A 22,880-nucleotide genomic window follows, 5' to 3' on the forward strand; every position below is an offset into this window, starting at 1 on the left:
ATGTGAAAGAGGTGGTGATTGAAATACCTTTAAGCTCTCTTTGAGAGAAGCTTCGTGCTTGTCTGCTTCTCTGAGAGTCCCTGAACATTCGCTCAGCAGCTTCTCAGACAAGACGCTCATCAAACATTCGGTTAGAAACGGCTGATGGGAAAGCGCCTCCATCACACTGGTCCGCAGCTTCTGCCCGTCCTCTAACGTCGCCTAACAGAAGAGAAGGGTTTGTGTGTTAGATGGCATAACAGCGTTTATAACACTTTAATAAATGAGCATAAGTAATCCTTCAATAGAGTCAAAATTTATCAAAGTTCTATGGGCATTGAAAGAATAAATGACACCTTTAATACGTCTCTCTCTGCCAAAATGCATCAACCGTATAAAACAAGACAAAGTCGGCACAAATGTTTCCTGAAACAAAGGACTCAGTGAAACAATAAAAGCATCAAAAGAGAGGAACCTGCAGAGAGGAAACGGACTGCGGCGGTTTGATGGCGGTCCATTCCTGCAGGGCGTGAAGGCCGTCCATCACACAGCGAGCTGAGTTTGTAGAGCAGGTGTCCTTATGCTCACTCAGCCTGCACTTTAGACTGTACACGCAAATAAATGACATTTATTCTCCTTCTGCATGGTATCTGCATGCATTGCACTGGATGACATACACATGAAGACAGGCTACTTTCTTTCTGCATGAAACGGTGCAAAAGGAACAAGTACAGAGGACACAAGGACAGATTAACAAGAAAAAAAACATATTTATTGTCCAAAGTCCAATTGCTGAGCCCAAGAAGCAGGCATCAAATGACATGACATGGCTGGATGTTTCAAACAGGTCACAATTCAGAACTCCGTTTCCATGTCATTGATCAAGCAGAATGATCTGCTGAGGCATGTTTCTTGAATGTGAGAATAATTGAAAACTAAATTGAAATGCAGGGCTGCCAGCTGAGGATTTGTGGTTTAGAAGTGAGCTTCATAAAGTCTCAAAAGCCTGAGTGGTGAAGTGGACAGGACAGATGTTACCGCATGTCATGTGACCCGGTGAGGTTTCTGCTGGTCCGACTCTCTTGTTTAGAACTTTAGCAAAACCAAAATGTCAGTCATATGACACATGTGACATCATTGGTCACCAGTCATTGGCGAGATATGTTACCTGTCGTGTTGCTGGCACAGGGACTTTACCAAAGTCACAATTTCTGTTGGCAGCTCGTCGGCGGCAGGTGTGGCTTCTACTTCCTGGTGAAGGTCCTGGACCCTCACGCCCAGATCTTTCAGTGACTTCTCACAGTTCTAACGGGAGAGAGAGAGACCTCAGTGATGCAACATGGCAGCAGTTTGACATTTACACGTCTGTGAGCGATGCTTCGAGATCACACAACTGGATCAGTGAGCACCTGCAGGCTGTGCCAGTGCTGCTGCAGCTGAGCGATGTTGTTCTGATGCTCGCTGTAGCCCAGCGCCTGATCCAGAGAGCGTAGCTCCCACTGCAGGGCGCCGCCTCTCTCCTTCAGCCCCTCGGACCTCCGCGCCAGCTGAGCGTCCAGCTCCTCCATCCGGGCCTCGCAGGCCTTCAGCCGCTCCCTCACCTGCTGCTCCGAGGTGGCGCACAGGTCGTGGAGGTGGCCGACCTCCAGGGTGAGGGCGTCCCGACCCCCCGGGGTGCAGAGGCCCAGCAAACGGTCTCTGCTGGAGTCCAGCTCCTCCATCTCTCGCTGCTCCCGGTCCACCGTCTGGAGCAAGGCCTGGTCCCAGCAGGGGGGGCGCAGGGGAACCGGGTGTTTAGAATGCAGGAAGAACCATCCTTAAAAAGAGCTTCTTTCTAGTAGCAGCAAAGACTCAAAGTGGGTTCCAAACTGTGAGCTTCAAGCCTCCTTCACTTTGTGCCGATGTGCAGCAAACGTGTGTCAGTGTGACTGAGTTCCTTAAAAGTCTACTAAGTGAGTCCTTCAGTTTAGCGCCATATCGTTAATATCGTCACGGCTTAAAATCACCGTCTTCTTTCAAGAGTCCAACTAACGGTGTGTCTGTGTGTGTGTGTGTGTGTGTGTGTGCACCTTCAGGGTGTTTACAGCGTTGTGCAGACCCTGTCGGTCCTGGGGGGGTGGACCTCCCTCTCCTTTGACGTGCTCCCTCAGCCAGTCCTGGGCCGCCTGGTGCTGCTCCACCAGCTGGGTGCACCGCCTCTCGGCGTGGATGCCTTGCTCGAGGGCCGCTGCCGCGTCCTGAGAACAACAGCAGGCACTTTTTAAAAAAGGAGGCTGAAGGAATAATAGAGCAAGTTGAATGTGAGCATGAGATAACATCCCCAGTGTAAAGGAGGAGTAACAGCCCATAATAAAAAAGTGAGCAGTAAACAATGTACGGTGAGCTCTTTGAGCAGAGGGGGGATGGACTCCTCCTCGGAGGCCCAGGACGGATCCGACCAGCCGGGCTCCTGCGTGGTCTCAGACAGCTCCGCAGCCTGGAGGAGTTCACAGCGGGTAAAAGCAGGTGAGCGACCCGGCCGGAGAACACTTTCCCGGCTTTGATAAGGCCCTGAGGTCACCTTAGCGCGGAGGGCCGAGAGGGCGGGGGCCATCGCCGTGGTCCGGTCCAGCAGGGTCCGGGCCTGCTCCACCGCCTGCCTCCGCTCCCCCAGGCCCGGCCAGGGGAAGAGCCGCGGCAGAGCGGAGGTCTGCTTCCGGATGTCGGCCAGACGGGTCTGGATCTGACCTCGCTGGTACTCACAGGACGCCATTCGCTCCACCACGCCCTCCAGCTCCCTGGTGGGGGGGGGGATTAGAGTCCGAGACTTAGAGCGCACAATCTTTCCATTAAACCAACACAGTCCATTATCCCCCCCCCTCCCCACCTAAAATAAGCTCTCCCTCATGTCTGATGACACTTATGACTCTGCTAGTCTGCTCATGAACAAACATGTTAAACCCTTTACATGCGTGTAGCATCACAAGTTGGACTTCGTCCCTCAGGTGTAGAGATCTGCTAAATTCATCAAGAATGCAGATCACTTTGTTTCCATGGAAGCAGGTCGGTTTAAAGCCTTTAGTTTGCAGCTCAGAGGAAGTAAAAAGTGCGGCTCAGGAGGGCGGAGCCTGAATAAGGAGCAGAGAGGAGGAACGGCGTGCGCCACCTTTGCGTCTCCTCCGCGGCGTGCAGCAGCGTCCTCCACCGCTGCTCGGCGTCCGCCAGCGTGCGCTCCACCTCCTGCCTGCTGTCGGCCCGCAGGCCGCTCTGCTCGCACAGGCCCCCGACTCGCCGCCGCAGCTCCATCAGCTGGGCCTCGCCTTTGCACTTGGAGCTCAGGACGGCCTGCAGACACAGGAAGACGATTCAGCCGGTCGGACCGCGAAGAGCACAACGTATAGAACATTAGGGCCTTCACGCGGTGGTACCTGTGCCGCGCTCAGCCGCTCCTCTATCTGGGCCCGGCTGCCCCGGGCGCCGCTCCCTTGGGACCGGGCCTGCTGCTGCAGCTTGGTGACCCAGGTCCCGGTGCCCCCCGCTTTGGCGCGGAACGCCTCCAGCTCCCTGGACAGCGAGTACTGGACCTCGGCCTTCTTCAGCGTGCTCTCGGCGGTCTGCAGGAGCGTCCTCCACTGCTCCTCCGAGGCCCTCAGCGCCCGCTGGGCCTCCTCTCTGGCCTCCTCCTCCAGCTCCTCCTGCTCCGACAGACTCTGGCTCTGTCTCCTCAGCTCGCTCAGCTTGGAGTCTCCCTCGGGCTTTTGGCTCAGGATGGTCTGAGGATGAAGACAGGAAGTATTCATATATATTGTTCCAGAGAAAAATGTCTGACTGCTGAAATGGGTGATTTCAGGTTTAAGTCAAGAGGATTTACCTTCAAGACCAAAACTCTTTCTGTGATAGAAATCTAAGATCTAGTGACCAAATATCACTAAAATGTTCCTCGGGTATCTAAAGAAGAGGGCCATAACACCTTGATTGATTGAAGGGATGTTCTGGATCAAACAGACCTGAGCTGTGCTGATGGTCTCCTCCGGGTCACTCTGATGGTCCACAGAGACGAGGCTCTGCTCCTTGTCCTGCAGCCAGGCTCTGGTGTCCTCCCTCGCAGCCTCGTAGTCCCTCAGTTGGCCCTCCCGAGCCCGCTGCTTCTCGGCCTGCTCCAGGACCTGTTTGGCGTCGTGCAGGACTCTCGTCCACTGCTCCTCGATGCCTTTTACTTTTCGTTGGACCTCCTGCTTCACGGATCCCTCGAGGTCGTGAGCGCTCAAACTCTGGAGCCGCGCCCTGAGCTGCTGGAGCTTGGAGTCTCCTTTGCTTCTGGAGCTCAGGACGATCTGGGGAGGAGAGACACAAGTCACATGATTAAACGTTCTCAGACGGTCTGTGGCACCAACGATGTGTTTTAATAAGAGGTTTATGAAGAGCAGAAAACGAGCCTCAGCTCACCTGAGCGGTTTGCAGTCGGTCCTCAGCTGTGGTTCGGCTCTCCAGGGAGTCCAGCTGTTTTTGTAGATCCGTCAGCCAGCTGCTGGCTTCCTGCTGCTGTGTCTCAAATCCATTCATCTGAGGAGGAAGCAATACTTGAGATGATATACTTATTATCTGTGATGGTTTGAATTGGATCTATTCAACAGGAAGGCGGGGTTACGCTCCACCCAGTCATTACTCATTCATTCATCACTAAAGCCTCCTTCTCTTACATCCGACGTCCTCCTCTCGGCCCTCTGGCTGAGCTCAGCTCCTGCGGCGGCCTCCACCTGCTTAGCGGCCAGCAGGACCGTCCTCCACTGCTCCTCAGAGTCCCGGATGGTCTTCTGAACGTGGACCTTCCGGCCCTGGTCGACGTCCTGGTGGTCACAGAGACTCTGGCCCCGCCTCCTCAGGTTGTTCACCGCGCAGTCGCCCTGGGGTTTGCAGCTCATGATGCTCTGCAAAGGAAACACGCCCCGTTTGTTTGATGCAGTAGTCAAAGCGAACATTTCAGAAGAACACACTGGAAGCAAATATCGAAAAAGTAAGACCATCAATCTTTCAACAGCCTCTCGGATCCAGTTGTCCTTGAGGTCCAATATGTAACCTTTACATGATAGCATCCCCCGGACGTGCTGTGTCCTCCAAACAGCGGTTTTATTCTGTGTTTCTACTGGTTTTAATGGGTTTTTGAGAGGTGAAGAACTACACATAAACTTGCCTCACCTTTTGTTGTCATTTTTAATGAACCCACAACAGTCCCCAATGACACGTCGGTCTCCTTTAACGCCCATAACTGTGCAGCCTAACCCGAGTTGGAACCGACCTGAGCGGAGAGCCGTCTCCCCTCAGGGGGGGCGTGGCCTCCCACAGCCTGCAGCTGCTGCTGTCGCTCTCGGATCCACGACTGAGTGTTTTCGCTCTGCTTGTCGAAGTCGTCGGACAGCGCCCGGAGCTCCGCCCGCCCGGCGGCCTGCAGGACGCCGCTCCACTGCTGCTCCGCCTCCCCGACCAGCCGCCGGAGCTCCGCCTCCCGGCTCTCCGGCAGACGCTGGCGCAGACCTTCCCCTCGCGTCCTCAGGCGGAGAACCTGGGAGTCCCCGTCGGGTTTGGAGGTCATGACGGCCTGGAAGGCGAAGAGCAGGAAACGGTGAGATTCAGAGATCAACATGACAGTGTTCTTTTAAATGGTAAATACAATAAATTCACATATTAGAAAAATATTTCCCCAAAAATAAAAAAATAAAGAAAAGTCTGATCTTATTTGTCTTCTCTTCTGGTGTTTGAACAAGATAATCCTTTAAGTCCAAAAACTTTATTTCCGTTAAATATGGGGAGAGGAAATAGTTGTGGCAGGTGATAAAAACACAAAAGTGATGAAATTGTAATCATCTCATAACAGGAGCTCAATTTGACTTTCACTCAAACCTAATTTGTAAACTCACCTGTACGACCTTTAACCTTTCCTCCAACTGCATGTGACCACCGAGGGACGCCAGCTGCTGCCTCCGCTCTGCGAACCAGGAGCAGGTGCTTTCACTTTGGCATTTGAAAGCGTCAAAGTCCTTTTGGGCTGCGGCATGGCTCTCCGTCCCGTTGAGGCCGCCCTCGGCGGGCTGCAGCGCCCCCCCTGACCGCGCCCCCGCCGCCCCCGCCGCGTCCTGGACATCTGGTCGCCTCTGATGCTCGAGCTTTGCGTCTCCATCAGGTTTGGAGCTCAGAGTGGCCTGTGGAGATCACACGTCGCTTTAGGAGGCCACGCCTCTATCTTCTCACACCCCGCCTCCATAAGACCATCTGAACATTTCTACCCATCATGCACTTCACCATCCGATAGACATTTTGAACTCACTTGTGTCTGGACGTCTTGGTCGGAGGGAACTCGTGTGTCCCTGAGAGTCTCCTCCGCCCTCTGCAGCGCCGTCCTCCACTGCTGCTCCGCGCTTAGCAGCGAGCGCTGCACTTCCTGTTTCCTGCTCTTCTCCAGGTGCTCCTGCTCACACAGGCTTTCACTTTGTCTCCTCAGGTCTTCCACTTTAGAGTCTCCCTCAGCTTTGAAACTTACGATGGCCTGGTGACGAAAAGAAAAGGAAGAAAGAGGATGAACTATCCTTAACCTCGGGCTTTAATGTCTCAACACAACGTGAGTTTAGTTCACGCACTTTTCCGTCTCACATTAAACGCACAGACGTTAAAATCTTAAGAGTCTAATCTCATCCTTCTGCTTCATTCTACCCAGCTTATGACATCATCATTTCACCCACCTGTGCTGTGTGTCTCCTCTCTTCTGCCCGGGTGTCTGCGCCCGGGGAGGCGAGGGGTCCAACCAGGTCCGTGATCCAGGTCCTGGTTCCGTCAGCCTGGGTGCTGAACCGCTCCACCTCGCCCTCCAGCGCGCTCACGGCCTCCGCCTGCTCCTGCAGCCGGGCCTGAAGCTTCCTGTAGCGCTGTATCAGGTTATCGCCGTCCTTCAGGACGCCTTCTGCTCGGACGCCTCGCCTGCGCACCGATGCCAAGAGGTCGGCGAGGCTCTCCGCTCTGCCGCTGAGGAGACAACGGCGGGCCGATCAAGAGTCCGACGAGGCGACATTTAGACGGAGCAGGAAACAGCAGATAAAAGAAAGTTAGAAGGCCGACAAGACGAGAGGAAACTACACTTCAAATAGTTTGCAGCCAAACAACAAAGTATTTGAGTAATAATAATTCTTTAAAACCACTCACACCAAAGATTTATAACTATAATTACTATCCTGGTTGCATGTTTGGCATTTAAACCTATTTTTTCTGATTAAAGCTATATTGTTGCATTTTTTTTTACTTATTATAATTAGATACATTTTGAATGAGTTTTCAGAATGAAAGATCACCTCTCATCCTGAAGGCCTTTGAGGAGAAGTTCGACCTGGTGCGACTCCACCGACTGCTTCTCTTTGTTCTGCAGCCACTCGCGGAAGCTATCGTGCTGCTTCTGGAGACTAGAGGTCACGAGACCGAAGGTCAGAGAAAACCCGCCGGATCAAACTTAACACAGAAGGTTGTTCTGGTTGCTGCTGATGAGGGAAGGAATCACCTGTTCAGGTCACTGAGGAGTGGCTCCAGCTGCTTCTGCCTGTCGTGGCAGTGCGTCCTGAAGGTGCTCACCTCCGCCTGCTGCTCCTTCAGCCAGTCGGTGAACTCGGAGAGCTGCTGTGGAGGAACCTGCTGGCCGCCTCTCTCCAGCTGCTCCTTCAGCTGGTCCAGACGCCGCTCTGCATCCTTGGACTTCAAGAAACCCTGGAGGGCCAAGAGAGGAACCGTGAGGAGGCCCATCCACCATCCAGCAGCCCACGCAGCCATCAAGGTGTGACATCCACTCACAGCGAGTCTCTGCAGGGACGTGTCCACGTCCGCTCTGCTCTCGGGAGACTCAAAGCACTCGTTGACGGACAGCTGGGAGTCCTGGAACCATTCCTCAAACGACTGCCTCTCAGCTGGGGAAAGACAGGATTTAATGTCAATGTATTGTATTCTATACAGTTGAACTATTTCACATTAATCACATGAATCTATTATATACGCTACTATATTTCATAATATGAATTTTAAATAGATGAATTGTCTTTTTACTGCATACATGTTGGATAAAGAACTGTAATAACTAATAGTTAAGCTTTGACCTTCACCATCACACTTCTCATCACCCGGTCCACACCGACCTTGGACGACCCCGAGCAGGCCTTTGTCCCTCTCGTCCCTCTTCAGCTGGATCATGTCCCCGGTGCGGGACAAGGCCTCCTTCAGCCTGCTGCCGTCCTCGATCAGCGCCTCCAGCATGTCAGGACTGGCCACGCTGGAAACCAGAGCCACCTCCTTCAGCACGGCCTGCGCCCGCTCCTCCTGCGCCTCCAGGGCGCCGCACTCGCGCTGCGGGGGGGGGGGGGGGGGGGGGGGCGGAGGAAGGGAGTCACAGCCGAGCTCACAACATCAGACCAGATGTGTTTCATTATCATTAACAGTCATTATGTAATAGTTAATAATTCTCACTCGCTTTTCAAAGAGCCAAATGTCCTCAGACGTTTTCCATTTCCATCAAATCGAGCTCTGAAAAGGTAAAGAAGTGTGAGGAAGCGAGCAGCTGTTTACCTGTATCAGGTCCTGGAAGGTTGCGTGAGCGGCGTCGACTCTGCTGACGGAGCCCTGGATGATCTCCACGGCCGACCGGCACTCCTCGATCTTCTGCGCCAGGTGTTTCTTCACAGCCACCAGCTCCTCGAAGACGTCGGTGCAGTCGGCGAACAGCTCCTCCACCTGCTCCATCCTCTTCCTCAGCTGGGTTTCCATCACCTGATGAGCACCCTGTAAGAGCCGGGCTCGCAGCGTGCATGCTGACCCGTAGAATCGGACTCACCTGCAGCTCCAGCGGGGACTCGGGGCTCTGCAGCATCTCCTGCACCTCTACGGACTTCCTGTGGAAGTGGTCGATGTTCTCCTTGTTGACGTGGATCTCATCCTACGAAGCAAAGGAGAACGTCCGTACACGTCGGCGCCGAGTGGACCTGCCGTAACTCTTTGAGGGAATCTTACCCTCATGGCCAGAACTTGTTGCTCGTGGTGAAAAGGATGGCTCTCAGCGAACAGGGAAAGTTTAGCCCCCGCCCAGTCGTCCACCTCCCCCCCCAGCACCAGCTGCTTCTCCCACAGCTCCAGCCCCACCTGCAGGTTGTCCATGCAGGCATCCGTCTTCTCCGTCACCTGCAGGATCCCAAACGAGGCTTCATTTGCAGCTTTGATCTCAGAGCGATGGGATTCATCATAAAGAGTCATTCTTTACAAGTAGAGCAGAATGTGTGTCAAGCCTTTAAAGTACACCATCTACCATATCTATGCCATATCCATACCATGTTCCATATCTAGGGCTAGGAGACTCACGTCCAGCCAGTTGTCCACCAGTGTGTCGGCCTCGGCCTCAAAGGGAGTCTCGCTGCAGTCCGGGAACGTCTTCAGGTGGGACTGCAGCTGCCTGCAGACGTCCTTCATCTCCTCCATGTGCTCCCCGACAACTCCCAGCTCCTCCTTGGTGTCACGGACCTGCACATGTAGGAGGTTTTATGGGAGCATGTTGACCTTCCTCCTGATCCAGTGTATTTGGTTTTATTTTGCTTGTAAAACACATGTGACGGTGATTTAACTGAGTCCATACGCTCTCGTACTGACCCTGGCGATTCGTCTCTGCAGGTTGTCCTTGCTCAGGTACGACGCCTGGTCGCTGATGGTCTGCTCTGCTCTCTGCACCGTGCTGCGCATCTCACTGCGGCAGCTGTGGAACTTCTTCAGAAGCTCCAGCAGGACGCTGCACTGCTTCTTACTGCCAGAGGAGGGGATAGGGATAAGGACGGGGACTTTAAGGGGGGGGTCTCTGCTTCATCTACTGGTACACTATTCATTAAATTGAGCCGAGCGTGCTTCTCCCAACACTTTCTCTCTCTCTCTCCACTCTCACCCACCTGTCAGAAAAAGTTCTCTGGAGCTCCTTCCACTGAACCTCCAGCTCCTGGAGGAGGTGCTCTCCTCCCCCCTGTTCCTCCTGAAGTTCCCGGAGGTTCTGCAGCTCGGCCCGCTGGGCCTGCAGCTGACTCTCCAAATCCGACAGGGCCCGAAGCCTGGACAATTTTACAGGATTATCATCAAGATTATTTAGGAAATACGCTTTAACTCGAGTAATAATAACTGACGTTTGAACACATAAATGAATTCTAGCTTTAGGTGTACACGTACACACACAGGATGGAATGAACCCCCCCCTCCATATAGTTATATCTGAATTGGCAAATACAAGTACATGTGTGATAACCAACCCGAGGAAAGCCTGTGTGTTGTTGCATCAGCATGAAGACACACACCTGTGCTGCACAGCGGGCGCCGTGGGCTCCTTCAGGCCTCGCTTCTCGATGGCCTCCTGCAGCTTCCTCAGCTCCCCCTGCAGCGCCCTCTTCCTCAGGCCCAGCGATTGGCCCTGCGTCTCCTTCTGGAGGCCCTTCTGCTGGCCGGCCAGCCCGCCGTCCGCCTCCTGCAGCCTCCCCAGCAGCGCCGTCACCATGTCCAGGCAGGAGGCCGGCACGCCGTCCCTGGTGACCGTCAGCCGGGCGCCCTGCAGGAGCACGTCCAGCTGGGGCGCCTTCTCCTTCAGACTGTCGACGCCCTGCCTGATCAGGGCCAGCTTGGAGCGGCAGTCCTGCAGCACCGCCGCGTTGCTGCAGGGGGCGCCCTGCACCCCGGAGATGTCCTCGTCCACGGTGCGCAGGGACATGAGGAAGCGGTCCAGGGCGCGGCCGGCCGCCTCGCTCTTCCGGACCTGCTGCCGGAGGTGGTCCAGGCTGGCCCGGTGAGTCTCCACCTCGCGGGACAGAGGCCGGCAGTCCCTGGGGTCCAGATGGCTGGATTCAGGGTCGAGGCGGGCCAGCTGGTCCAGCTCGCTCTGGATGTTGTCGTCCAGCTCCTGTCGATGACAACACAGTGCAGATGAGATCGCTGTTGAGGTCACTAGCACAAAGGTTCAAGTTCTGGTGCTCTTCTCCCGTTCTGTCATTGCAACAGCTTCTGTATCCGTTTCTGCAGCGATGGACCTTCTATTTATTGAAGCATTTTTTGCGTCCCCTTGCAGTAGTAATAGTCCCCTGATGAGATCCATTATTGCATAGACGGCTTCTGTGTGACAGACTGAATTCATGGCCGAGGGCGTACCTTGATGTCCTTCAGGATGTTGCTGTTGGCCAGTGTGAAGGCGGTGATGTCTTTGGGCTGCCTCAGGTAGCGGTCCAGCCGGTCCGTGAAGTCCACCATGTGGTTCTCGGTGGAGTCGATCTGTCTGAGGGCGGCGCCCAGCGAGCTGCCCCTCCTCTGGAGGGAGGACTGTTGGCCTCGCCACTGCTCCTGCAGCGCCGCCTTCTCCTGCTCCAGACCGGGGACGCTCGCCTGGGAGCTGGAATATTCAGACCACAAAGACTCCGTCTCCTGCCTCAAAGACTGGGAAAGAGGGAGATCGACTCCAAGTTACTGTCACGTCATCAATGACTCTACTTCTCTCTTGATTTATTCCCTCAGTAAACATTGTAAACATGAGTTTATGGTCTCAGTCTCTAGTTTCAAGTCTTCTTCAATGCAGCATGATGTTCATTTAGTGAATGAAGGTCCATTTAGAGTCAAACATCATAAAGAAGCTTTAGGGGGGGCTAAAGCATAGCGGCATTGTTCACACAGCTAAAATGCTGGACTTCTGGACTTGTGGTTCGTCAGTCCATGGCAGTGGGTTTACAGATGTTTGTTAGTACCACATTTAATAATGTGAAGCCAACAATCCCTTCTGCAAACAATTACATGCAAATAATACCATTCATATCATTTTTATCGTTACAATTACTTTTATTTTCAAATGGCAATGTAGCCAAATATAAGGCAGGCGTGAACAAGCCTAAAAACATAATTCATTCATGTCTGTAGTCAGCTATGGTGGAACAAACTATATGGAATACCTTAAACCTCCATGAAGTTAATGAATCTTTACCTCATTGATCATTTTAAACAGGAGTCATTAGTAAGGCTGTCTGTTAAAGAAGGAATTGCATTTTAAAGTCAGTGCTACATTATAAGAATGAAGCTGCAGGCTGACTTTGACCCCCCCCCACCTCCCCCCCCGCTCTTTGGTGTATACATCGAGAGGCTGTACCTGTACTTCCTGGAGCCGAGTATGCAGGCCTTTCAGAGACACGCAGTCTGAGGGGACGTCCTTGATGCTCTGCTCATTTTTTGCCAGCTGGACTCGCAGAGACCTCTTACAATTCTCATATCTGGTTAAAAGAAAGACAACTTGTTACTAGTGGCTGAATAGAACAACCTTCTTACATTATTGAGCGACGCATTGTGTCTTCTGCTATGTTATCAAAGCCCACTTCACCTTTCTAAAGTCTCCTTTGTGGTGACTTCTTCCTCTGCAGACACCTGCTTTTCAACCCTGCTCTCCACAGAAACACTCTCTGTGGTCACTGGAAGCACCTGAAGAAAGAGTGAGAGCATGCTTTGTGTCTAAAGGACACAGATAGAAATATACAAACTGTAACTGGAGCTGGTATAATATGTAGTTTCAGTGGGAGGGAATCCTACCTCGGCTGAGACCTGAGGTTTGTCACTTGGTCTCGTCACAGGCTCCTTCACATCCTCACTGAAGGCAACAGGACTCCTGTGGAACAGATGGGAGGGAAAACCTTTCTATTGTGTCCTTTAACTGCTGCATGATGAACATCCACATGGAGCTTTAGGAAGCTTGAAGGACTTCATCTAAATCTAAAATAACAGTTAGTTAAACATCACATTCAAAAACACCAATGGGACGACAGCGCACACGGGGGCGACCCAGTGGAAGCAGAAGAGGCTTCCTGAGAAGGCTGCATCCCCAGGTGTCCTCTCACCTGGCATCGGGGAGGAGTGCGTCTTGGTCTCCACTGAAGTGCCTCTGGATGGCAGCCAGCCTGCTCTCACACTCCCGGAGCTGCGTCTGGGCCAGGCGGTGCGCCTCCTCCGGGCTCAGGGTGACACACAGCTCCTTCAGGGCCTCCAGGTGCTGCCCCGCCTGGGCGAAGCTCCCCTCGGCTGAGAAACAGGCCTGGGGGAGGTGGCCAGAGACAAAGGCGGTGAGTAGATGATGAGATGAAGGCGGAATTAAAGCCAGCAATTCAAACCTACTCAAAATACTTTACTTATAGATATGTAAAAACAGACTAGAAATGTATTGACTCTCATTGACTAACACACAAACTGAAGCCCACAAGTGAACCCTCGGATTCCAGCAGCCAACAGATGTGCTGCACACATGTGTTGACTTATTCTATAGCAGACTCACTATGTGGCGTATAGGCTGAGACTTTGATCTCATTTAGATTTATTTGGTTTTGTTTCGCCCGTTAAGCAAGTTGCAAACAATCAAGACGGTAAACAGGGCTCGAAGGATGTATTGTGAATTACCCAGAGTCCTCAGCGGCATGCCAGAGAAGCAGAGGGAAGAGGGTTAGTTAAGCAGATCAAACTGGCTGCGCTGCCCTCCACCAAAGCCCAGGAGCGAGGCCCCAGGAGTCGGTCTACCTGCGCTGGGTTTTCTACGCGGCAGCTTATCAGCGCCTCACACTGCAGGGCAGCTTTGTTAAAGTCTCTCCGCGTTACTTCAAAACGTAATTGTTGCAAAAAGCCTGAGATCTCAGCTCTCACAGCCTGGGAGATGAAAACGAAAATGAATGAGGAGTAAAAAAAAATAAATGACATGTTAGGACATATTACTCAAATATGTGTTACACGAATGCTTCATTCACACATGAAGCTGACAGCGGTTCATAATTCACGTGCACAAGCAGCTCCATCCGGACCTCAAAGAACACGATTACGCCTCATTAAAAGCAACCAAGGATTGAGGCCTACGTGAGGGCGTCCTACCTCCCACTGAGTCCTCACAGCCTGGGTGAAGAACTCCATGTCTCTGAGCTGAGGGGGGGCACAAAAGGCCTCCATGCCCTCGGCCGCTCTCAAGAACCCCTCCAGCAGCTCCGGGTCCAGGGTCTTCAGAGTCTCCTGAGGGGGGAGGCATTGCAGAGGTGATTAACAGCACTTTACTCAGCCCTGGTGAACCTGGAAGGTGAGAGTCACCTCTTTCACTGACGCCTGCTCGGCTGAGACACACTTGTCCTGGAACACGTTGATGGTCTCCAGGATGTGCTCCTGCAGGCAGTGCTTGGCCTCCTCAAAGCCGTTTCTGGCCAAAGCCTGGGCCTTGGCGTAAGCCTCTGTGTAGGCCCGGGGGGGCGCCTGGGCCAGGGGGGGGGGTTTAACGCACGGGTCTGGAGTCTCGGCCGCAGGCAGCACAGTGGCCTGGGAGGGGGGACCGGTTTGGGGAGCCTTAGACTGCGGGGCAGTCTGCGCTTTGGTCGGTGGAGGTTGGGAGGCTGGTGGTTTGAGTGGAGCTGAGGACGGAGCTGAGGACGGAGCTGAGGACGGAGCTGAGGACGGAGCTGAGGACGGAGCTGAGGACGGAGCTCCGGCTGGCGGTGCTGTTTGGGCCGGTGCTTTGGGTTGGGGGGGTGATTCAGCCTTGAAGGGCACCTGGGGCCCAGGCAACGGTTGCGGCAGTGATTGGGCCTTGGGACGGGTTGCAGACTGGACCTTGGCCTGAGTTGGGGATGGGACCCCTGGTTGTGGTGCTGACTGGGCCGGATCCCTGGGTTGTGGAAGTGGATGCTGAGTGAGGACCTTCCTTTTAAGCGCTGACTGCGTCTGGGGTTGAGGCTGAGGAGCACGCGGGGGCTGAAGTGGAGGCGGGGCCTGAACCCACGTCTGGTGCTGAGCTTGGCCTCGCTGGGTCTGGATATGAGCACTCATCTGAGGTTCTTGCTGTATGGTACTCAGGCCCCCAGTTTGAGCCCAGGTTTGGCTTTGTGCTTGGATTTGAGGCAGATTATAAAAGGGCCCGGTTTGAGAATACATGGGGGGGGCGACCTGCGGTCCTCGCTGGGGCTCGGATTGGGGCCACTGCTGCAGAATGTGAACTGTTGGATAAGACTGTGGCGCTTGGCCTATTTGCTGAGGGTATGGATGAGGAATTGGATGCATCTGTTGGCCAATGGTTTGGATTTGTGGCTCAGGTATGTTTGTCCATTGCTGGGATTGGGACTGACCTTGGGTCAGACCTTGGAACTGACCTTGGGTCAGACCTTGGAACTGACCTTGGGGCCGACCTTGGGGCCGACCTTGGGGCTGACCTTGGCAGTAAAGGAAAGCTTGTGCTGTAGCCTGCGGATGCTGGATAGACACTGGTGGTGAGCCTCTAACTTGGGTCCCAGCAGGAGTTTGGCCCTGGGAACTATGACCCGGGTGCTGCACCTCTGGCTGAGGATGAGAACCCCGATGCTGGACTTGAGTTTGAGCCTGGACCGTGGACTGTGCTGGCGTCCTAGAGGCGGGGGGTATGACAGGGGCCCATGACTCTGCATGGCTACGAAGCTGAATGTGTGATGGCACCGGAGGCTGGACCTGGCCCTGCAGGGGACCCTGCACCGGGGCAGAAGGTCCGACCTGAGTCTGCACAGAAACAGCGGGGCCATGGAACAGAACCTGTGGCTGCATAGAGGGCTGGGGCCCGGCTGGGTAGGACTGAGTCTGAACCTGGTGCTGGGACAGTGACTGTGTCTTCACGGGGCCATGGGGCTGTGGGAGAACTTCACCGTGACTCGCTACGGTTTGGGACTTTTTTTCCAGTTGCTGGAGAACTTGCTCCTGATGTTCCTGCTGCTTCTCTTTTTGTTGCCGGTCGTCTCTCAGCTTTTGTTGTGGCTGCTCAGAGAGCTTTGCATGTTCCTCAGTCTGTGGCCTGGCAGTTGCTGCGTGCTGTGGACCAACCTGAACCTCTCTGTCTGGCTGTGGCTGAGTCTCAGTGTGAATTGGCTCCGGAGCAGAAGCCTGTTCTGGAGTTTGGGGCCCTCCTGAAGCGGGCTTCTGCAGCCAGGGCCGGTTCTTCATCGCCTGAGTCTTTCTGCTTTGAAGCTCCTTGGGGCTAAGAGCTCGTTTCTTCACATGTGGTGGTTGAAGCGACGGCTGCTCTGACGTCGGTCTGTCGGTTTCCACCTGCTGTTGAACTTGATGCATTTCAGACACTTGTTGATGTCGTGTTTGCATTGACGCCTGCTGGTGCAGCGGTTCTGCTTCCTGTTGTAGCTCTATTTTCTTCTGGATGTTAAGTTGCTCTTGGTTCTGTTTCACGGCCTCGTCCCGGCTCTGGTGCTGCTGTTGTTGTTGTTGTTGTTGTTGTTGTCCCGTGGTCTCTATCCAGGCTTGAATCTGGCCTTTTGGTGGAGATATTGTTTGGCTCACAGCCTGTGCGTAGGAATATGGCATCGGAGGAGAAGCCACCGTGCCTCGGTATTCCTGCACCACTATTTTTGGCATCACGGTTTCACGGGACTCGACCAGGTTCATGTTGGGCTGCTGGGTTGAGTCGGCCTGCCTCAGATGTCGAGGCTTTTCTTTAGTCTGTTTAAAGACCTTTGATGGAGGTTCCTCTTGTGGGGGGGTTCTGCTTCGGTCTCTTCTGGCTCCCAGGCTGCTCAGCATGCCTACAGCTTCCTGTTGTGGCAATCACACACACACACACAGACACACACTTTAGAAAGGCCGACACAATGCATTCACGGCTCAGACAATTTAGAAGGATCAAACTGGCCTGTGACTGTGCGACGGCGGCTCGGACTCGGTCCTGCATGGCAGCGGCGTGGAGGTACTGGATGGGAGAGTTCTTCTGACTCGTCATTACCATCAGCTGCAGGTCCTGCTCCTCTGTGACCACCTGGCCCTCCAGCTGCAGCCCGCGCGAAATCAGGACCTGCAGGACCAAAAGAACCAACGTTTCTTCATGGAAAAAGACAATAGGTTTGCAACTGGAGCTTTGATTGTTTCAGATGCAGTATTCCGTGCATCGTCTGACCCTGGCTCGGGGGTCCTGACCCCGCTGCTGCTGTCGCTCTGCGGCCCTCAGCAGCTGGTAGAGCTCCCGTGCCTCAGTCTCCCAGTAGAGGAGTTCAGCCAGGCGACTGTCCAGCCCCGACACACTGTGCTGCAGCTCTGCACACACCTGCTCTGCCTCAGACAGGGTGTGCATCACCTGGGGACATCAAGGGAACGGAGGGTCAAGCTGTCAGCCAACGAGGAGGAGGAGAGTGCTAATGAACCCGGCTGTATGATGGTAGTCTTAAAAACAAAAGAAATCATTCAGACCTCGGGTACAGCAAGCTTCAGTCTCACTAAAAGATCAGCTGGGCATTCTTGGGAAGGAGCCAGAGCCTCTGGATCCACTTCTTTGATTTTCCTCATTATAAACTAAAGGAATGAAGGCAAACAGTTGATTCCAGAGAGATACATGAAGGCATTTAAAGTGTTCACATATAAGCCTTACATTCTCTGATCAATGGTTTTCTCTAACATTGCTGTGTACCTGTATTCTCTTTCGGTAGGTGCGTAAGGGAGCTGCCGTGGCCTCCAGAGGCTCTTTGAGAAGGACGGTGGCCTCTTGGATGAGAGCTTGGAGGTCCTGGGATCCGCTCCGGACGTCAGCTCTGAGCTCGGCCGCGCTGTCCTGGAAACAGGCCCAACAAGCAGAGCTGTTTAACAAGAACAAGGCTGGCAACAAAAACGTATTACTCGTAGAGGACGAGCCAATAAGAAGAAACAAACGATTAAATCAAATGAAAGTAAATTAACTGAGAACAAAGCAACCAGTCAACTGCTTCTCGACGACCAGGTTTTTCCGGTTGCGTCACTTACGAGCGCGTTTGTCTTGACGCACTCGGCCCAGAGGAGGTTGATTCTGTGCAGCTCCTCTGCCAGGCTCCTGCTGGTCTGAAGGTCCGTGGACTCCATCAGGAAGTTACCCATCTCGTTCAGGTGGGCCTGTCGGGAGCCCCACTCCGCCATGCACTCAGGCGTCACCTGCACAGACAACAGCGACCCCGAGTCACACACGGCGCCACTGAACTGAGCACCTGGGACACAGGCGCTGCTGCTGCTAACCGGGCCAGTACGGCACCGCCCCTCTCGGGCCTCACCTGCGGCCCGCGGGTGGCGGAGCGCGGCTCCAGCCAGGCCTGCAGGGAGCTCAGGCCGTCGCTGTACGAGTCCCAGGCCAACAGGACGCGCCCCATGGCGCTCTTGGCCGTGGTCACGTCCTCCAGGGCCCCGGCGGTGTCCTCCTCCAGCTGCTTCACCTGCTGGCTGACCAGCTGGTAATCTGCAGCTGAGGAGCGACGGGAACAAATTCACTCCATCCGGAAAATAAATAAAATAAAAGAGTTCCACTAACCGCCCGGATCGAACTTACCGAGGGCAGATTTGCTGGAATATTTCTCTGAGACCTGCTTCAGTTTGTGGAGAGCAGCTTCCAGCAGAGACGGAAGCTCCTGTGTTTTCACCACATCCTGTTTTAAGAAATAAAAGACTAAATACAGTGAAAAGCCCATAGCAGCCACAACAGTAGCACCAGAGGAAAGACCATAATCTCAGCTCTCAGCTGTATAATGGTATCTGTATCAGCCCACTAAGGCACTTTAGGGTCTGTCAAAAACGAACATCACAGAGCTTGGGCATCGATTTATTAATATCATTCATTTATGTTCATGGCAGCAGGTGCACTCACATGCCACTGCTGCAGCAGCAGCCGGACCCCCTCCGGGGAGAAGGCCGGCCTCTTCCACGTCCGCAGCTTGGTCCTCATCTGCCCCAGCAGATGCAGAACGCTGTGGCGCTGCTCCCAGTACTCCAGCTTGATGCCGTGGTACTTAGCGGTCACTCTCACGCCGGTGAGCCTGGAGAAGCAACGACACAACAAACTCTGTGGGACCACTCGAAACTGATGGTAGGAACTAAAGGTGGAGAACGGAGCGGTTGGACACACACACAGGTAGGCTCTCACCTCCTCTTTAGTTCTTCCATCTTGTCGGCAGGAACCATCATGTTTCCATCCTCATCCAGGTTCTGGAAGTTCTGGAAGGTCTTCACGTGCTGCGGCATCTCCTCCAGGCAGACCTGCGTATTCATCTTTAGTGAACTACAGAACCATCACTGCGCCCTAATCGAGGCCGCTACTGGGAAAGGAGTTAATGGGATCCCAGTTGTCTCAAAAACTAATGTATGCAGGATCAGTGTCTAGTTTTTCTTTGTACGGTTTAATGAGCAGTGAATCAGGGGCTCTTCTGAAGAGGTTATTAAGATCTCCCTCCAGGCTGCTGAGGGTCAGAGGAAGCCGTGAAGGAGATCCTCTCACCTTGAGGAGCGCCTGCCTCTCCCTGGCGTCCGCGGCGGCCCGGCCGTGGTCCTGCGGGTCGCCCTCCTCCTCGGCCAGGGCCTTCTCCGTCTTCAGCAGCCACCCGGCCACCGAGTCCAAGGGGGCCGGCAGGCCGGAGTCCAGCTCCACCTTGTACTCGCGGAGCTGCAGGGACACAGAGAAGAGCGCTCTCCATGTGGTTCAAAAGGAGAGGAACATCTGTGTAGCTGCTTATAGACGGTGCACGGTGTTGCATATGAGATACTGGAAAGAAAACTAGACTAAACATAAAAAAGATTCAAAATATCAAGGATTTTTACAGCTCTGAGACCTTTTCAGTGAGCGAGTCCCACGCCTCTCGCAGAGCCCGCTGCTCTTCGCTGAGTTTGGGCGTTCGCCTCATCGCCGTCAGCAGCGGCATGATGGGACGCCGCTGCTCATTGAAGGACACCAGGAAGGTCTGAAACACCTGAGGGACACAAGGCGAAACGCTCAATATTGGCCCGATTTCCAGAATCCGCTCTTCTTTGTTCAGGCGTTAAACAATGATGAGGCTTCTGCACGTCAGAAGCAGCAATTAATCCTGAAACAAGACTGAACTTTATTATTGTGCCAGAGTTTCATTAAGATAACAATAAATAGTTCAAAAGAGTAGAACAAAAATGAATTAATAAATAGTCCGGACACCCGTGCGAAATTGAACACACTAAGAATAAGAGAAAAGAAGAATAACTAGTGTTTAAGAGGTGATAATAACAACAGCGCCTCAGGGAAACCAACACTAAAGTAATGTGGAGCACTTTACTGAGAGGGTCATTGTCAAAGTGATTCTGCTGTTGTTAGTTCTGCAGTGAGACCCACGTGGTATCTCTCCGAGTAGCTCTCCCCCTCCGTGGAGTCCCATCCCTCCAGCAGCTCGTCGTAGGCCTGAGCCAGCCAGCAGGTCACTTCCTGTGCCTTTCGGGTGGGCGTGGCCTGGAGAAGTGGACAAAGGAAAGAAATGTCTCTGTGTGCAGCAGCTCAATCGTCGCGTTCTTTCAGTTTTGAGCATTAAATGCAAAAGCTTTCCCTACAAGGGGTTAAAGCAGGGACAAAGGAACCTGAATGTCTACACATGAAGACACGGTTATCTCCTCAGGTGTTCCGCCCCCCTGTGACTCATGGGCCGGTTGAGTGGAGGTATGCGCTGCATTCAGCACGTGGGAGGCGGAGCAAACACTCCCTCGGTGCGGCTTTGCAAAACAGGGCAAACTAGTTCAATTCTGAATGATCTGACACGCTTTTGAGCGTGATTCATAGCTGTCAGCGATGAAATCCGCAGGCTTTTGGCACCAATTAGAACGCAGCGAGCGAGCAAGAAGGGAAAAACACCCACAAAGACGGACCTGTGAATGTTTTGCAGGTGAGAAATGACACACAGGTACCTGTCGCAGAGGGGAGGCAGAAATAGCAGGCGTGTAGTGGACAGGCAGGTTGATGGGAGACGGACTTTTAGGAAGACTCAGGTGTTGTGTCTAGGAGAGGAAAGGGGAAAGGGAGAGGGGGCGGGGGGGGGGGGTAAACAGGGTTAAAAAGGATGCCAAGAAAATAGAGAAGTCCCAAAGAAGACGTTGAGGTGGAAAGACAGTGAAGCTGACCCTAAACACCACAGGTCACAAACACAGTGTGAATAAATGTGCCTGATTTCTGGAGTCAATCACACGGATCCACACCCGTATGCACATGTGTTCCACGTCAAGTTGCAGAAAAGCAACGAGAGGAAAAAAAAAAGGTAACAGAACTGTGACAGCAGGAGCCTTCTGTTAAAAACATGTTGAGGAGGAACCTGCACAGGCTGCATGCTTCCACCGGTTTGCAAAGTCACCCGAAGGCTTTTACTAAAACGAAAGGTAAAAGAAACACAGGGATCCAAATCTCCAGACTCCTCACTGAACAACAAAAACACCACCCAGCAACGAGGCGCCATACACACCTGCGTCTCCTCCTCGCCCGGCGGCTGCTCTTTGGAGTACTGCAGGAACTGAGCCACGTAGGTCATGATGGACTTGTCATCGGGGTCTCGGACGTCCACATCTGCATCCACACCACAACCCGCCATGATCAGTCACACAGAGGAACGGGGACACTGGAAGTACACACACGCAGCTTCTCTCGGTCGGGTTAAAAACATCCGGCGTGCCGAGGCAGTTGGCGGGCGGAGTTTTTATACCAGTCCGAGGCCAGCGAGCGAGTCAGCAGACTGTCACGTCGTCATCCCGCTCGCCCTCGGGCCGGCTGGGCACGGCCCCCGTCACAACGCTACGCTGCACTCGCACAGAGACTCACAAGGCGGCGCACACATGCCAGGGACAAAACACTGGCTGAATCATGTTGGGAAGAGACAGAAAAGGGCGAGGGACAAAGGAGGGACACAAAGCTTTGTGGGTGAATAGAGAGACCAGAGGTGCAGATGGCTGACATAAGGAAGGGAAGCAATACGTGGGAGTCTCTGTTAAGTTACTCATGTTTCTGCTCAGGCCTTAACTGCATAATCCAGCAGGGGGCGACTCCTCTGCTCCCATAGACGTCTATGAGGAAATGACTCTACTTCTGTGTAGTGACCAGCAGGGGGCGACTCCTCTGCTCCCATAGACGTCTATGAGGAAATGACTCTACTTCTGTGTAGTGACCAGCAGGGGGCGACTCCTCTGCTCCCATAGACGTCTATGAGGAAATGACTCTACTTCTGTGTAGTGACCAGCAGGGGGCGACTCCTCTGCTCCCATAGACGTCTATGAGGAAATGACTCTACTTCTGTGTAGTGACCAGCAGGGGGGCGACTCCTCTGCTCCCATAGACGTCTATGAGGAAATGACTCTACTTCTGTGTAGTGACCAGCAGGGGGCGACTCCTCTGCTCCCATAGACGTCTATGAGGAAATGACTCTACTTCTGTGTAGTGACCAGCAGGGGGGCGACTCCTCTGCTCCCATAGACGTCTATGAGGAAATGACTCTACTTCTGTGTAGTGACCAGCAGGGGGCGACTCCTCTGCTCCCATAGACGTCTATGAGGAAATGACTCTACTTCTGTGTAGTGACCAGCAGGGGGCGACTCCTCTGCTCCCATAGACGTCTATGAGGAAATGACTCTACTTCTCTTGATTTATTGATGATGTTCATTTAGTGGATGATGGTCCATTTAGAGTCAAACAGACCATAAAGAGGGGATGCTTTAGGCCGTGGCTACATGCTGATTGACAGGTCTCTACACTTCCTGAATGTTAATAAAAGTCCAGTTGTCTCCATCTCCAGCCTCTAGTGTCTCTTATGTCCTCACCGTCAGGATCCAGCAGTCTGGGGATCCTCAGCTCTCTCTCGGCCAGGCCGAAGGCCTCCTCCAGGTTCTGCCTGTTGCTTCTGGTCCTGGCTCTGGACAGGTCCACCAGGTCGGGCCGCAGCGCGTACAGGATGGCCAGGAACACCACCCCGCTCCTCCAGCTGGCCTTGAAGTCTTTCACGTTTATTGAGCAGCCAGCTCTGAGGGAAACACATCACTTTATTATTGTGTCTCATGGGTTGTTCATGCTTTTTGTTCTGGTGTCGCTCCATAAAACATTTAAAAAACATTATAATTATAGCATTCACTTT

The 22,880-nt window shown here is 53.5% G+C and overlaps 1 protein-coding gene across 1 annotated transcript in view; it reads right to left on the reverse strand.

Moving 5' to 3' along the window:
* The window catches only part of syne2b (spectrin repeat containing, nuclear envelope 2b), a 78,462-nt gene that overhangs the window by 46,703 nt on the left and 8,879 nt on the right, over nt 1-22,880 (reverse strand). The window contains exons 8-56 of the mRNA XM_062557460.1: nt 22,570-22,769; nt 21,225-21,325; nt 20,677-20,766; nt 20,114-20,227; nt 19,584-19,721; nt 19,253-19,417; nt 18,902-19,014; nt 18,626-18,794; nt 18,311-18,407; nt 18,039-18,226; nt 17,758-17,922; nt 17,429-17,569; nt 17,212-17,313; nt 16,922-17,098; nt 16,661-16,819; nt 14,095-16,563; nt 13,885-14,019; nt 12,870-13,063; nt 12,565-12,640; nt 12,359-12,456; nt 12,131-12,251; nt 11,149-11,430; nt 10,308-10,903; nt 9,912-10,067; nt 9,622-9,772; nt 9,337-9,495; nt 8,992-9,159; nt 8,816-8,917; nt 8,551-8,751; nt 8,124-8,331; nt 7,786-7,898; nt 7,499-7,701; nt 7,296-7,403; nt 6,693-6,972; nt 6,281-6,499; nt 5,874-6,155; nt 5,255-5,554; nt 4,659-4,886; nt 4,405-4,521; nt 3,966-4,292; nt 3,387-3,731; nt 3,125-3,303; nt 2,540-2,756; nt 2,357-2,455; nt 2,049-2,216; nt 1,389-1,736; nt 1,148-1,284; nt 455-584; nt 28-201 (exon numbers count right to left, since the gene is read on the reverse strand). Of these exons, the coding sequence (XP_062413444.1) occupies nt 28-201; nt 455-584; nt 1,148-1,284; nt 1,389-1,736; nt 2,049-2,216; nt 2,357-2,455; nt 2,540-2,756; nt 3,125-3,303; nt 3,387-3,731; nt 3,966-4,292; nt 4,405-4,521; nt 4,659-4,886; nt 5,255-5,554; nt 5,874-6,155; nt 6,281-6,499; nt 6,693-6,972; nt 7,296-7,403; nt 7,499-7,701; nt 7,786-7,898; nt 8,124-8,331; nt 8,551-8,751; nt 8,816-8,917; nt 8,992-9,159; nt 9,337-9,495; nt 9,622-9,772; nt 9,912-10,067; nt 10,308-10,903; nt 11,149-11,430; nt 12,131-12,251; nt 12,359-12,456; nt 12,565-12,640; nt 12,870-13,063; nt 13,885-14,019; nt 14,095-16,563; nt 16,661-16,819; nt 16,922-17,098; nt 17,212-17,313; nt 17,429-17,569; nt 17,758-17,922; nt 18,039-18,226; nt 18,311-18,407; nt 18,626-18,794; nt 18,902-19,014; nt 19,253-19,417; nt 19,584-19,721; nt 20,114-20,227; nt 20,677-20,766; nt 21,225-21,325; nt 22,570-22,769 (11,209 nt within the window). The remainder of the gene's footprint in view (nt 1-27; nt 202-454; nt 585-1,147; nt 1,285-1,388; nt 1,737-2,048; nt 2,217-2,356; nt 2,456-2,539; nt 2,757-3,124; nt 3,304-3,386; nt 3,732-3,965; nt 4,293-4,404; nt 4,522-4,658; nt 4,887-5,254; nt 5,555-5,873; nt 6,156-6,280; nt 6,500-6,692; nt 6,973-7,295; nt 7,404-7,498; nt 7,702-7,785; nt 7,899-8,123; nt 8,332-8,550; nt 8,752-8,815; nt 8,918-8,991; nt 9,160-9,336; nt 9,496-9,621; nt 9,773-9,911; nt 10,068-10,307; nt 10,904-11,148; nt 11,431-12,130; nt 12,252-12,358; nt 12,457-12,564; nt 12,641-12,869; nt 13,064-13,884; nt 14,020-14,094; nt 16,564-16,660; nt 16,820-16,921; nt 17,099-17,211; nt 17,314-17,428; nt 17,570-17,757; nt 17,923-18,038; nt 18,227-18,310; nt 18,408-18,625; nt 18,795-18,901; nt 19,015-19,252; nt 19,418-19,583; nt 19,722-20,113; nt 20,228-20,676; nt 20,767-21,224; nt 21,326-22,569; nt 22,770-22,880) is intronic.

The sequence above is a fragment of the Pungitius pungitius genome, chromosome 14, assembly GCF_949316345.1.
Source record: "Pungitius pungitius chromosome 14, fPunPun2.1, whole genome shotgun sequence".
Lineage (NCBI taxonomy): Eukaryota > Metazoa > Chordata > Actinopteri > Perciformes > Gasterosteidae > Pungitius > Pungitius pungitius.